Genomic DNA, 15,830 nt, shown 5'->3' with positions numbered 1-15,830 from the left:
CATGTGCTTCCTAAACAGATGTTAGGATGTCTGAGAAGTTTCCTCTTGGAAGTATGAATATGGCTGAAGATCACAGCACCTTGAGAACTTGCACTTGGGGCTCTTGAGTGATGGGAACTATGTGCTGCTTTCCAGATCAGCTCTTCCGTAACTTGGACAAGTTCCTGGGCCTGAAAGAACTGTCTGTGAGACTAAATGGCAAATCAGATGTGCTCTCAGTCCTTCCTGGAGAGTTCCCAAACCTCCATCACATGGAGAAATTATCCATCGAAACTTCCACAGAGTCTGACCTCTCCAAACTAGGTAAGGGTGGTGCTGATCTCCATTTCATGTCTCAGCTGGAAAAGCTCATTGGCTAGTAATTGTTAGAACCATTAAATCATCCTTAGTTAAAATTTCCCTGGGACCTGACAGCATGAACTGTGTCCATGGGGAGGGGTGGAATCAGTGCTTTTAATCATCAAGAGGACAGAGGTTTATTTCTAACCCAAGTCTTTAAAATGCCAGGGACTGTTCTGAGCACTTCACAGATACATATCCACTGTGTGACAGAAACTGGGGAATGTGAGGTCATTGACTTCTCAGGTCTGTCCAGCTACAAAAAATGTATCTTCAAACAGAAGATTTGACTACACAACCTGAGCTGTCCACTCCTAACAGTTCCTCTCCACAGCAGTGTGAGGAGTTGTCTTCTTCTGCTGCTGTTTTAATCCCACATGCAGATCTGCCTGCACAGGGAGAAGAAATATGACTGGGAGCAGCCTCGACCTTTTCTCCATTTCTCTCCATCCCAGCCTCCTATTGCCAGACAGCTGTGCAGCCATCTTTCTAGGTCATGTTATTTAGCAAAATGACTAAAGTACCTATCAGATCCTAATTTTTAAAACACTGAACATTGAAGAAATATAAACTAGGGACTGACCTGGCAGATTTGCATACCAAAAGTCACTAACTTGGGCCATGGTGGCTCCTGCCTATAATCCCAGCACTTGGAAGATACCTGAGAAGGACTGTCACAACTTTAAAGCCAGACTAACTATGTGATTTCCACATTTACATGACCTACAGAAACAAAAACTAACCAATCAAAAATTTTCTGACCAAGAAGGTTCCTCAGTGTATGTTTGCTACCAAGCCCAATAACTTAGGTTGGATCTGTGGGATACTACAAGAAGATAAAACAGATATCTCCAAAATCGTCCTCTGATAGACACATATGTGTTATGGCACTTTTGTGTTCTTCCATGTACACACACACACACACACTCATCAAATAGCTAATTTAATTAAAAAACATTTTAAGTTGTGCTTCAGAGTTGTTCCCCATCTGATGTTACTCTGTACAGATTTCTTATGGTGTCAGTGCAGTATGCAAACACAGAAATGTTACAGTGCTGACACTGAAGATGAAATACAGGAACAGAAACCTGATCGAGAGAGGGGCAGGAAGTTGTCCCAGGTCATGTGCTCACTAGTCAGTTACAGAAACCTGGTGCAAGCCCGGTGTAGTCTGACACCTAGATACTGTGTCACTGCCTGTTTAATCAGTGTGGCTGCAGCTCATGGATGGATGGTTCAACTTTGACAGGAATTTGTGGCCTTCTCTAATTTCTGAACATCTTTTATATTTTCCAGTTAAATTGATTCAGAACTCTCCAAATCTCCATGTTTTCAATCTGAAATGTGATTTCCTTTCAAATTGTGAGTCTCTCATGTCTGTGCTTGCTTCCTGCAAGAAACTCAGAGAGATTGAGTTTACTGGACGATGCTTTGAAGCCATGCCCTTTGGTAAGATCTGTACAGCCTTGACTTCAGATGCTCCTTTGCAGAGTCATTAAATACTTGAGAACTAAATGTCACTCATTACATGGGAACTGTGAGCACACCTGATCCTTAGCGAGGCTCTCACAACTAATGAGCTACAGTTAAGAAATTACAGTTTAAATGTTTCATTTGCAGAGTTGTGTCCTCTACTTAGTCATAGTGATTCAGTCTGAATATTATATCACGTTTCACCATTTTTGAAATTCTCTATTATAGGAACGTATCTTACCTAACTGAATTTTATTTTCTCTTTCCTAGTCAACATTTTGCCAAATTTTGCTTCTCTGAAGATATTGAATCTTAAAGGCCAACAATTCCCAGATAAGGAAACATCAGAAAAGTTTGGTAAGTTTATAAAATAGTATTTCTGAAATTCCTCTTTTTCTTCTTCCTCTTCCTCTTCCTCTTCCTCCCCTTCCTCCTCCTCCTCCTGTGAACCCACAACAAAGCAATCTGTGAAAAATTGTCCCTTGCCAGGCGGTGGTGGTGCACGCCTGTAATCCCAGCACTTGGGAGGCAGAGGCAGGTGGATTTCTGAGTTCGAGGCTAGCCTGGTCTACAGAGTGAGTTCCAGGACAGCCAGGACTATACAGAGAAACCTTGTCTCCAAAAACAAAAACAAAAACAAAAACCAAAAAAACAAAAAACAAAAAAAAAAAACAAACAAAAAACAAAGAAAAATAGAAAAGAAAAGAAAAGAAAAGAAAAGAATAGAAAAGAAAAGTTGTCCCTTGACATCTATGACAATTAGGTCCAGGACCTGTTGCTGCTGTCAACAGTAGAGGATCCTTTATGATATAAAATGCTGCAGTGAAGTTTGCCCCTGACCTCACACATCCCATATAGACTTTAAATCATCTCTCCTTTGCCTACAATGCCTAATGCCATGTTTAAAAAAACAAAAACAAAAACGAAAACAAAAAGCTTGTTACATTGTGTTCTTCTGAGAATAATGAAGAGGAAGAAATGTCTGTACATGTTCAGCACACACCGGATTGTTGAAAGTTGAACCTGTGGTTGGTGGAGTGTGCTGGTGCTGAGTGAGGGTCATGCACCGCCCTGCTGGGCTTTAGGACATCACGGTGGTGCTCAGTCTCAGCTCCCGATGCCATTGGTCCCACACATCCTTACATCTGATCTCATCAAATGCAATGTTCTCATACTCACTGACATCTTAGGATAGAACTTGGTGGTACTGTGTAACGTTGTCGTTGGCCATCCACTCTAAACACGCTATATCCTTTTCTTTCCAAGGTTCAGAATATATATAAAGACTTCTATTTATGTTAAGGAAACTAATCTGATGAACAATATTGGACACAATGATTTTATATATTTTTGAGTTAAAAATGTTTAAAAAAATAATGTGATTTCATGGGAAACACTAGCAAGGGAAAAGGAGATAGTGGTGATATTGTGTACAGAGCTGTCTTCACAGGACTTCCCAGATTTTTGTGTGCACGAAGGAGTCTGCCCCCCCCTCCTTTTCGTCCCTTCTGTGGAGACAGCTGCTGGGTGGCTTTGTTTTGGCCTTGTAGATGCTGGTAAAGCATCAGAGACAACATCCGACTCTTAGAAGGCCCCTGTCACTTGACTCAGGCTCACTAGGTAAAACACATTCTGACTATAAGAAAGTCAAGTTTCCCCACTGCTGGAAAAGAAAATTACAAATATTGAAACAAACAGCTGGTCTATCTCAGACATAAGGAAGCAATTCTTTGGCTTTCTGTGCCTAGCTTGGAATGAATCCTTAATAAAGTGAATTAATTTTTTTCTTTTTAGAAAAAAAAATGAGTGCATATATACTGTCACAAAGTGAAGTTGAGGATTTTCCTCACAGAGGTCTGTCAAAATTGTAAATAAATTTGTCAGGGAAAAGGCTTAAGAGATATCTCAGCATTTAAGAGGTCTGGCATCAAGGCTAACAACCTCAGTTGGATCTCTGGAACCCATTTGATGGAAGGAGAAAGAGCCCACTTCCAAAAGCTGTCTTCTGATATATAAACTCCTAAATCTACCATGCTACCCTTATACCAGTCACATATACTACACACACACACACACACACACACACACACACACACACACACACACGCACACACACCATGTACAGATGTAAGTTAAGTTGCTTTTCAAATGTCCGGAAGAAAGAAAAGAACCAAAAACTGGAAATATTGGTGCAGATGCATTGTTTGTATCCCAGTAACACTCACAAATGTGTAAACATATATAGAAATCTAGGTTTGCATACACTGATGACTCTCAGGACAGTCACAGAAGAGACCAGAAAGGCCTTTACTAGCAACAGACACCAGCGTTTTCTTTTCTGTTTGAAACAGTTTTGTTTTCTGTATGAAGAGCTAGGCTAGATTCTTTCAGTGGGTAGCTCTTAAGTCACCCATTTGAGAAAGATCACTTAGAACCCACATGCCCTTGATCTCAGCACTGGGAGAACAAGACAGCAGGATTATGAGTACCAGGCCAATCTGCGCTACAGAGTGAAACTCTGTCTTTTAAAAGCCCAAAATAAATCATTTAACTCAACTAAATGAAACTTATATCCTATGCATACTGATATAGTTTCTGTCGCCATGCAGTGAATCTGAAATTTTATATCCAGTTTTGCTGGTTTAAGCAGAAATGACAGAACAAGAAACTCCCTGAGTTTTCATTGGTGGCAACCCATATTGCTTTGCTTTTTATGGATACAATGGAGCAAAATCAAGGCTCATATTTAGTATGTTTGTGCCTGTGTACATGTGTGCAGGTCAGGGGCATGGGTATGGAACCCAGGTGTGACTGCGGGCTTTTCCACCTGCACCCTGGTTCCTAAATAACAACCCAGGGGCCTATTTATTTATGAATAAATGCCCAGTCTACACGCTCTGATTTGTACCCTGACTAGCTCATAACTTTGAGAACGGATTTAAGCTATTCTGTCTTCTATATTGCTAGTTGCATCTCCTCAGTTTCATGTGTTTGACTTCCTCAGAATTCAAGATGAATCTCTCACTTCTGACCATCTCCCAGAGTTCCAATCTCTCAACCAGAACTCCCGCCTTCTACTTCCTGCATTTTGCTGATAGGCCATCAGCCTTTTATTGACAGGTGGTTCTTCCACACAGTGCGCAAGAGATTATCCTTTGGCTGAGGGGCTCGGGCATGCTAAGCAAGCACTGTATCAACTGCCCAAATCCCTGGACTTGGTTTCTAAATAACTCTTTCCTAAAAGAATTAGAGTTTGTGGAGACACAGTTCATTCAAGAACCGAAACAGAGAAAGCCAAAGATAAATCTGGAACATTGGTCCATGCTAGAAAGTTTTCAAAATAGTTTCTATGGGGCATCAGAAGTGGACTTAGTATGGGCAGACTATCCTGTTGAGCATCTATTGAGCATCCTGTTGAGACTATCTGTTGAGCAGAGTGTACTTGGGGAGGAGGGCTGTCACAGTGGTGGACCATGTGTTTGTGTCTAATGCGGGTCTCCTCAACCTGAAATCACTGAGGTACTGCTAGGGGGTGAAGAAGGGTGGGATGAAGGCTTTATGGAGTTAGTAAAGTGACCTGCAGCCAGAGGTAGCCTGGCTGTGGGAGAGGAAGTGGGAATGGCGAGACAGTGAGAACTTGGGTGAACGGACACATTGGGGGAGGATGGAGGAAGCTTCTCCTGCCTTTGGAGAGGACAGTGATGAGGAGGGCTTCTGCTAGGTGGGGCCTTCTAGATGACAGAATGTGTCAATCATAAGCTGATCACAATGGAACAACTCCTGAGGATGGCTGTCTTGTGTCTCCCACAGCCCAGGCTCTGGGTTCTCTCAGGAACCTGGAGGAACTGCACCTTCCCACCGGGGACGGGATTCACCAAGTGGCCCAACTGCTCGTCCGACAATGTCTGCAGCTTCCCTGCCTCCGAGTTCTTGCCTTTGCAGAGACTTTGGATGATGCCAGTGTGCTGGAAATTGGTGAGTGTAGAAGGGTTTCCCTCGTGCAGAGGCCAGCAGGATCGATCGAGCTGACTGCTGCAAGCGTCTATAAACACATCTGTTCTACCTCCTTCCTCATTTGATCCTTCATGCTGCTTCTTCTCGGGCCCTTCTGCAGGTTCAGGTTCGCCCTGGTCAGACTGGGAGAGTCGGCAGCCTCTTCTGGGCGCTATAGAAGCATCCGGTCAGTGGTTTTGTTTTCCCAGTGCTGGGACTGAACCCAGTGCTTCACTCACTCCCTAGGCCAGTGTTCTAGCCCTGCAACACAGCCCAGTCAAATCTGTATGATACTCGGTGTTTCACAAGCCTGGCAGGGTGCTCATTTTGTTGCCTGAGTATTTACAATATGTGTAAGAAGCTGGAAAAGTCTGAAGTGTGGAGCTGAACTGAACAAGATTCTCCAGCTCATGGTCAGAGTACGACTAACTGAGAATTAGCACACAGCTCATCACCAATGCTGGGAGCCCGTGCTCAATATGTAATCAGTCAGTGGATCTCTGCCACCTTGTCTACCTTCCTCATACGTTGCTTTTACATCTTCAAGCAAGGCATGCAGCGCATGCAGAGTTGTAAGATCTTTCTGGTGGACCAGTGCTCTTTACCTATGGTGACACTTCCTGCCTTACGCTCACTTCTTGTATGTTAAGATAGGTGCCCAGTATCATTTTCATGTCTTTCTCCTGCCTTTTAAGCTATGTACCAAAATTTAAGATGAGTTTCTTCCACAATTACATAGCTAGACTTAAATGCTGACTCTAGGAACGAGATCAGTGGGTAAAATGTTTGCCTAGCAGCCTTGAAACCCTGGATTTCTTCCCTAGCACAATGTACAAAGAGGCATAATGGTTATAATAGTATACATCTGTAAGCCAGAACTCAAGAGGTAGAAGCAAGAGGATATTCATCATCCTGGTCCTCGTTTTTAGCCACATAGTAAGCTAGGAGCCAGTATGTGCTACAGGAGGTCTTGTCTCAGAACAAACAAACAAAACATCACAGTCACCAAAATAATACCTGGTCCAAACCTGAGGTTGCAGAGATGGCTTCATCTGTAAAGTACTTCCAGGCTATGCATTGAAGCTCTCAGTGTGATAAAAAGCAAGCATCCAAAAGAGATTCTGTGAAAACTGGTCTCAAAGAGTAAGGTGGAGTGTAGAAGTTATGGCTGGTTCTTCCTCCCAGTCTCATGCTCCCAGAATAAGACTCAGATTAAAAATATATTTACAAATACCTTGGCCATACTACTAGGCTCTTATGACTAGATCACAGCTTAATATAACCCATTCATTCTGATCTACATTCTGCCAAGTGGCTCAAGTACCATGCATCTGGTTTGTCACGTTTCCCACATGAATCTCCTACCTCACACTATCCCAGAATTCTTTCTGCCTCCTATTTCCTGCCTAAACCATAGGCTATCATATTTATTATTGACAGGTACCACATCCACACAGATACAAGATATTCTCACTACAGTGGAGAGCAACTGGGAAGACATTCACCATTAACCTCTGGTCTTCACAAACACCCACATCTACATGTCCATGGTACTCTCACACACACTTATACACACACACACAGAGAGAGAGAGAGAGAGAGAGAGAGAGAGAGAGAGAGAGAGAGAGATTTTAAAATAAAAACCCAATCCATTAATCTTTTTATTTATATGTAATATGCTATATTATTTAACTGTATTATTTGTTAATATAGTTAAATTTTTACCTGTTTTTTAGACAGCATCTGTGGGTTAATAGTCTGGACTGTAACTTGCTATAGCCCTTGATGGCCCTGATCTTGTTGGTTTTTTGTTTGGTTTGGTTTGGTTTGGTTTGTTTTTTTGGGGTTTTTTTTTTTTGGTTTTTTGGATTTTGGTTTTTTTGAGACAGGGTTTCTCTGTGTAGCCCTGGCTGTCCTGGAACTCACTCTGTAGACCAGGCTGGCCTCGAACTCAGAAATCTGCCTGCCTCTGCCTCCCAGAGTCCTGGGATCACAGGCATGCACCACCACCAACCGGCTGGCCCTGATCTTGTAATCCTCCTGTTTCAGCTTCCCCAGAGCTGAAATGACAGGGGTATGTCAGCCCTCTAGGTATTTTTATTTGGTATTGGATTTTCTTTCTTTCTTCCTTCTTCCTTTCTTTCTTCCATACAATATGTGGGGTTTTTTTCTCTGCTTTTTGCTTTCTGCACTTATTAGCTTATTAACTGAGCATTTTTTTTCTTCAGGGGATGGTTAGGTGGGGGTCTACCCTGTAGCCCAGGCTTGCTTCAAATTCACAACGTGAAGTCAAATTGGCTTTGAATTTGTAGTCATCCTCCTGCTTCAGGAATCAAGGCTTGCATGGCCATGCAGAGATTCACCTCCATATTTTCCTCTTTCAGTGTTACCTTGAATAATAAGGTTGAAATTTGAAGAAAAATATAAACTAATATAGGAATGAATGCTTTTACCATTTTATGAGTCAGGTAGGTGCCCCTGGAATATATAAGCTCTATTTATCTGGGTTGTTAAGATGGCTCAGCAGGACTTTCGGCCTAGCCTGAAGAGTTTGACCCCACAAGTTGAAAGAAGAAAATTAACTGTCCAAAATTGTTTTCTGACTTTCACATACATGCTGTGGCATGCAGGCATGCACACACACACACACACACACACACACAAGATCTTGTCTCCAAAAACAGGGTGAGTGTGGTAATTTATGTTGTTTGTTTTAAAGCTTCCTTTCTGTCCCCTTCAGAGGAAGTCTGGGCAGCATTAACTTGTATAGATTCTTTTATCTCCGTTTCTTATATATCCAACCCTGACCAGCAAGGAAAGACGCAACAGGACCAGGTTCTTCTCTGCAACGCTTTATTCAGGACTTTTTCTTTCTTCTTCTTACTGAGGCCCCGAACCCTCTCCCTACCGCCCTTATATAGCCTTTCAGCCTCGTCTGCAAAGATAGATAGTGCGCCACTTCCTAATAGGTGAACTAAGTGAATTCTTCATTAGCATATAAGTGTGATAACATATACAGCATACTGCACATGTACTACAGTTGTTTACCACCAGGGAGCTGCATCCAGTCGGCGCCATCTTGTAATGGTGATGATCAAAGGTGGCTTACTACACTTATATGTCAATATTGTGACTTATTCTTTTCTGTTAGGTCAAAGACTTCTCAGACCTCAAACCTCACTTACATTTGAAAGCAATAATCTCAGACTTTCTCCTTCTGAACAAAAGTCTGCCATTCAAAGTGATAAAAAATGTCCCCTGACTATCACTGACTATCACTTAGGGCGCAGCTGAGACATCTTCTTGGGGCTTCTGTCTTTAAGGTCAAGCTCAGCGTGATTCTTGGTGAAATCAAATCTAATATTTGCACAAATTAGGGAACAGAGTTTTGGCAATTAAAACTTTTAGGTCCCTACTTCCAGTCATGGACTTTGGTTGAGAACTTACCTTGTCCTGCCCAAATTTCCTCCAGAGCTCTAAGTAACCAGGAAGCCATTTGGGCGAACTGGAAAACAGTCACAAAAGGGAAAACTCTGCAAAAGGGAAGACACTGCTCCCACAATTTCTCTGTTTCTTGTACTGTAACCTGTACCTGCCTTGGCATATGTCCTATAAGTCCAGAAGTCCACATTGCCCAGACGGCCAAAATTCTCTGTGCTCAACTTCCTGGTTTCTGCTTCGCCCTTGCAGTATGACCTCATTCCCTATTGGCTGCTGTTTGGGGCTTTCAAAGAACGCTCTTTTTTTATTGAATATATTCTTCATTTACATTTCAAATGTTATACTCTTTCCCAGTTTCCCCCTCCCCCAAAACCCCAACCCCTCCTCCCACCCCCTGTCTCCAAGTATATGCCCCTCCCCTCTCCCCTCCCCTCCCCTCTCCTCCCTCAATTTCCCTTTGTTGGAGCATCTATTGAGCCTTTACCTGACCAAGGACTCTCCTCCCACTGATGCCTGACAAGGCATTCCTCTGCCACATTTTTGGCTGGAACCATGTGTACCCCTTGGTTGATGTTTTAGTCCCTGGGAGTCCTGAGGTGTCTGGGTGGCGGGCAGCATTGTTCTTCCCATGGGGCTGTAAACCCCTTTAGCTCCTCCAGTCTGCCCTCCAACTCCTCCATTGGGGACCCCCACACCCAGTCCAATGGTTGGCTGCTAGCATCTGCCTCTGTATGTGTAAGGCTCTGGCAGAGCCCCTCCAGATAACAGGATCCTTTCTGTATGCACTTCTTGTCATCCATAATAGTGTCGGGGTTTGGTGAATGTTTATAGGATGGATCCCCAGGTAGGGCAGCCTCTGGGTGGCCTTTCCTTCAGTCTCTGCTCCACACTTTGTCTCCATTATTGCTCCTGTGAGTATTTTGTTCTCTTTCTCAGAGGAACCAAAGCACCCCCCCCTTCAGTCCTCCTTCTTCTTGAGCTTTGTTTGGTCTGTGAATTGTATCTTGGGTATCCTGAGCTTCTGGGCTAACACCCACATATCAGTGAGTGCATACCATGTGTGTTCTCGAAGCACACTCTTTAAAACATGTTTAAAGCTAAGCATTGTGATATATTGCCTTTAAACCCAACTGTCAAAAGGCAGAGGTAGGGAGATGTGAATTCTAAACCAGCCTCAGCTACCTAAGTGAACTGTAGGCCATCAAGAACTATGTAGTGAGACCTGCTCTTGTGAGGGAAAATCTGCTGAGCAGTCCCTACTTTCATTGGTGGTGGGTGTGAGATTACTTACGAATAGCCTTGTAAGCTTTGCTTGAGTCTTCATAGCACTTTGTCTTCATAATATTTTGGTTGCTTTCTTTCCAGCCAAGGGAGCAACCAGTGGAAGCTTCCAAAAACTTGAGAACTTAGACCTTAGACTCAATCACAAGATTACAGAGGAAGGCTACAGAAATTTCTTTCAAGTCCTGGACAACCTGCCTAACCTGAAAAACCTGGACATTTCTAGGCATATCCCAGAATGCATTCAAGTCCAGGCCACCACTGTCAAGGCTCTGGGTCAGTGCATGTCCCGACTGCCCTGCCTCACCAGGCTCGGGATGCTCAGTTGGCTGCTGGATGAAGAGGACATGAAAGTAATTAATGACGTGAAGGAAAGACACCCTCAGTCCAAACACTTGATTGTTCACTGGAGGTGGGTAGTGCCGTTCTCTCCTGTCATTCAGAACTAAAGGATGCAGTGAAAGAATACGGGCAGGTCTAAAAACCTGATTTTCTAATACATTTCACTGTAGGCAGGCATGGTGCTGTCTTATTACTGAGAAGACTGAGCAGGAGGATCAAGAGTTTGAGTCTAGCCTGGATTATGTAGCAAGACTTTAGACCCAAATCATTTACTATTGCATACATAAAAACATTCTTGAACTATATCAGACTGGTAACTATTTGAAAGCCTGCATGCCTATATTGAGCTCTGAGGAGCTGTGACTTGGCAGTCTTTGTATAAAGATTTAGAGCTTCCTTCAAGTTCATACAGAGAACCCTCCATTATCAAGGTCAACAGAAAGGGGCTGGGGAAAGGAACATTGATCTATGTAAAAACTACATTGTGGAAGGAATAATTCATATAAGGAAGAAATGGCCAGTTTAAGGACTGAATCAGTGTCACACATGATGAGCAGGAGCTGACTTTACTATGGATGCAGCCGACTCTCTGGGAGACACTCCTTAGTTTTTGCAGGTCTTTTGTACGTTCCCCAGTCTTCTGTAGCCTTGCTTATTTATACCGTCTCTCATCTATTTGAAGAAACGGGCTTAGAGAAAACTGCTTTTGTTCCAGTGGCTTTGGGGAGTTACATATATTAGAATAACTTTGTAATTTAGTTGGAAATCCACTCTGTTCAGGGAATGTGATTTAATCTTGTAAGGATTTCTGGGTATATTAATTTGATTGTGATAATTATTTGTCATTTCATAACTGTCACCTCTCTAGAGGCAATGAAACCTGGGAGAATAGAGCCGATAAATGAAGTGGACTAAAATCTCATGCAATAGTCAACTCTCTTCAGAGCATCAGACAGTTTATACTCTGAGAATTAAGAAAAACTACCTGAGAAAAGGTCTGATGAGTTCAGGCTATATGCAGTCCTGAAGAGAAGCTGCACGTGGCAGAACATGTGTCTCTACAGAGCAGTGATTCTCATCCTGTAGGTCTTGACCCCTTGAGGGTCAGATGACCCTTTCGCAGGGGTCACTTAAGACCATCAGAAAACATAAGTGTTTATGAATCATAACAATAGCAAAATTACAGTTATGAAGTAGCAACAAAATAATTTTATGGCTGGGGGAGTGTGGGACCGTGTAAGGCAGTCTGTGGCCTAGTTGGGCAAGGCTTACTCCAGAGACCCAGTAGAACATTCTACAAGGGATAGAACCAGTGAGCCATGCTTCGAGACTCCTGACTCCTCAACTCCATAATCCTGTGGCCATCAGTCATGTAAGGCCACGCCCCTATTGTTCTGGTTGTACTCCAACCCTAAAGTCGCCTGTCTACAGCTCACTATAAAAGGAGGTTTCTTGCCTTTCTCTCTCTCTCTCTCTCTCTCTCTCTCTCTCTCTCTCTCTCTCTCTCTCTCTCTCTCTCTCTCTCTCTCTCTCTCTCTCTCTCTCTCTCTCTCTCTCTCTCTCTCTCTCTCTCTCTCGTCCTTGTTCTTGTCTCCCTGTTCTCTCTCTCTCCCCATTCTTTCAACTCTTTCCACGTGGTCATGGCCAGCTCTTATCCCTCTTTCTTTTCTTTCTCTCTTTACTTTTATCTCTCCTTTTCTCTTCCCACTTTTCTATAATAAAGCACTGAAACTATGAACTGTCTCTTCTTATCAAAACCCGCCACATAGGAGCATGGAGCAGGCCTCAGTGTTTCCAGCCACAGGAAAGGACCCAACCTCTTCTCAGCCAAGCTTCCTCTACAGGTACCTGGGGCTGTGCAAATGGCCCTGCCTCCTGGGCAAAGACCTCCCCGCTAGCCAGGCAACCTCTCAATCTACAGGTACTTGGGCACCCGCTATCCCTACCCCTGTGTAGTGTGCAGGCCCAGCCAGTTTTTCCCTATGTGAGCTCTGCCTGCCAGTTTTTCTGGGCCACACGAACAGTGACCCACCCCACCCTCCCCCATCATTCTTTTCCTACCGGGGAGGGCCCCACAACACAAGGAACTGTGTTTGTGGTGGTTTTGAGAGGCCAAACCTTTTAAGTTCAGACTCCATTTTAGAGAACCTGACCAAAGTTTGAACTCAAGGAAACTAACAGGCCCAGTACCTAGCATTAGTTTCCAAGTTACCCCCCCCCCAACAAAACCCGAACCTAGCTCCAGTCTCTAGGCTAATCCCCAACAAGACCTGCATCTCCAGGTTACACCCCTAACAAGACCTGCATCTCCAGCTTATTACCCCAACAGACCTGCACCTCCAGGTTATTACCCCAACAGACCTGCACCTCCAGGTTACAAGGCCACCCCCTGCCTAAGGACCACTACTGCAAAGGGAAGCAGAAATTAAGTTCATGATATGACTCCCAGCACCAGCCAATTATGTTAAATGCCATAGTAACTTCCCAATTAGATGCTTGCACATTCACACACACACCCAACTCGCTGCTTTCTATAAAGCCTTGCCTGATATTCGGGCCTTCTCATCACCAAAACCATCCTGTATATGAACTAAGGGGCCTGATCTAGCTTGAGTAGAATAAAGACCCTGCTGTGAGTTGCATCAGATCAGCTCTTTTATGTTTGGGGGGGGATCACTAACATTTCCCTGGCACTACAGTTTAAATACACTTGGCCCAGGGAGTGGCACTATTAGGAGGTATGGCCTTGTTGGAGGAAGTATGTTGCTGTGGGAGTGGGCCTTGAGACATTCTTCCTAGCTTCCTGGAAGTCAGTCAACTCCTAGCTGCCTTCAGAACAGGATGTAGAACTCAGCTCCTCCAACACCATGCCTGCCTGGATGCTGCCATGCTTCCCACCATAACATACTGGACTGAACCTCTGAACCTGCAAGCCAACCCTAATTAAATGTTGTTCTTATAAGAGTTGTTTTGATCATGGTGTCTATTCATAGCAGTAAAACGCTAAGACAGTATTAAAGGGTCACGGGTAGGGGCACAGAAAAGATAAACATTTAATTGAATAGCAGCACAAGCAATAATGAGTAATCTGAAGTAAACTCACTCCTACCCACTCTACCTGGGAGGGACATAAAAACACATTCCAAGAACAGTTCCATGTTTTGAAGAAACTAGGGTCACCAGACAGAGTTGTTTCTTAGTGTTCTCACAAGCACTAAGAATTTTCCTCACAACTCCATTCTTGGACCATGTTCTAACACATAATCTCAATAAAAACACCTATACACCTTAAGTATATATGTTTTTTATTGTTGAGTTATAAAATAAAGCTTGAGAAAGACTCCTAAAGTTAAAAATAAAAAAAAAATAGCATTGGTCATCTGAGTACTGAGGCAGGTGGCAGTCTTGATTTTTATTTTCTCCCTATTGTATTATTTTTTTGTTTTATAATCGTCATTTTAATATTTAAAGTAAAAATTTAAGCTTGGGGTGTAGTTCAGAAGTAAGATACTAAGCACAGTCTCCAGCACTGTCAAAAAAAAAAACCCAGAATATAAGAATACTGCTATCAGAGCAGCAGCAGAAAAATCCACCAAGAAGAACTTTCAATTCTGAACATCTATGCGCGAAATGCAAGGGGAACCTCATTCATAAAAGAAACTCTACTAAAGCTCAAAGCACACATTTCACCTAACACAATAATTGTGGGGGACTTCAACACTCCACTCTCCTCAATGGACCGATCAGGAAAACAGAAACTAAACAGGGACACAGTAAATCTAATTGAAGCTTTGGACCAATTGGATTTGACTGATATTTATAGAATATTTCCCCCTAAAGCAAAAGAATATACCTTTTTCTCAGCACCTCATGGCACCTTCTCCAAAATCAACAATATAATTGGTCACAAGACAGACCTCAACAAATACAAGAAGATTGAACTAATCCCATGCCTCCTATCAGATCACTATGGTGTAAGAGTGGTTTTCAATAGCAACAAAAACAACAGAAAGCCCACATACACATGGAGGCTGACCAATGCTCTACTCAATGACACCTTGGCCAAAGAAGAAAGAAAGAAAGAATCAGAGACTTTTTAGAATTTAATGAAAATGAAGGCACAACATACCCAAATCTTTGGGTCACAATGAAAGCAGTGCTAAGAGGAAAACTCATAGCCCTGAGTGCCTCCAAAGAGAAAATGGAGAGAGCATACACTAGCAGCTTAATGACACACCTGAAGGCCCTGGAACAAAAAGAAGCTATTTCACCCAGGAGGAGTAGAAGACAGAAAAATCATCAAACTCAGGGCTGCAATCAATCAAGTGGAAACAAAGAGAACCATACAAAGAATCAACGAGTCCGGGAGCTGGTTCTTTGAGAAAATCAACAGGATAGATAAACCCTTAGCCAGACTGACCAAAGGGCAGAGAGAAAGTATCCAAATTAACAAAATTTGAATTGAAAGGGGGGATATAACAACAGAAACTGAGGAAATCCAAAAAATCATCAGATCCTACTACAAAAGCCTATACTCAACACAACTGGAGAATCTGGAGGAAATGGACAATTTCCTAGACAGATACCAAATACCAAAATTAAATCGGGACCAAATAGATCATCTAAACAGTCCCATAAGCCCTAAAGAAATAGAAGGGGGTCATAGAAAGCCTCAACCAAAAAAAAGCCCAGGACCAGATGGCTTCCATGCAGAATTCTATCAGACCTTCAAAGAAGACCTAACACCAATACTCTTCAAATTATTCCACAAAATAGAAGCAGAAGGAACACTACCCAATTGCTTCTATGAAGCCACAATTACGCTGATACCAAAACCACACAAAGATCCAACAAAGAAAGAGAACTTCAGACCAATTTCCCTTATGAACATCGATGCAAAAATACTCAATAAAATTCTTGCCAACCGAATCCAAGAACACATCAAAATGATCATCCACCAT

At 42.9% G+C, this 15,830-nt stretch overlaps 1 protein-coding gene across 6 annotated transcripts in view; it reads left to right on the top strand.

Moving 5' to 3' along the window:
* The window catches only part of LOC127666605 (baculoviral IAP repeat-containing protein 1b), a 75,361-nt gene extending 61,528 nt beyond the window's left edge, over window positions 1–13,833 (top strand). For 5 of the 6 annotated variants that reach the window (XM_052159535.1, XM_052159533.1, XM_052159531.1 and 2 more), the window contains 6 exons: window positions 136–303; window positions 1,636–1,788; window positions 2,083–2,169; window positions 5,623–5,787; window positions 5,927–5,992; window positions 10,612–13,833. In XM_052159535.1, the coding sequence (XP_052015495.1) occupies window positions 136–303; window positions 1,636–1,788; window positions 2,083–2,169; window positions 5,623–5,787; window positions 5,927–5,992; window positions 10,612–10,976 (1,004 nt within the window). In that variant the 3' untranslated portion in view covers window positions 10,977–13,833. The remainder of the gene's footprint in view (window positions 1–135; window positions 304–1,635; window positions 1,789–2,082; window positions 2,170–5,622; window positions 5,788–5,926; window positions 5,993–10,611) is intronic. The other variant, XM_052159534.1, reaches the window with a different exon arrangement.
* Window positions 13,834–15,830: the final 1,997 nt, after the last annotated feature.

The sequence above is a fragment of the Apodemus sylvaticus genome, chromosome 16 (genome assembly GCF_947179515.1).
Source record: "Apodemus sylvaticus chromosome 16, mApoSyl1.1, whole genome shotgun sequence".
Classification (NCBI taxonomy): domain Eukaryota; kingdom Metazoa; phylum Chordata; class Mammalia; order Rodentia; family Muridae; genus Apodemus; species Apodemus sylvaticus.
This window is presented reverse-complemented; position numbering and strand designations above follow the sequence as displayed.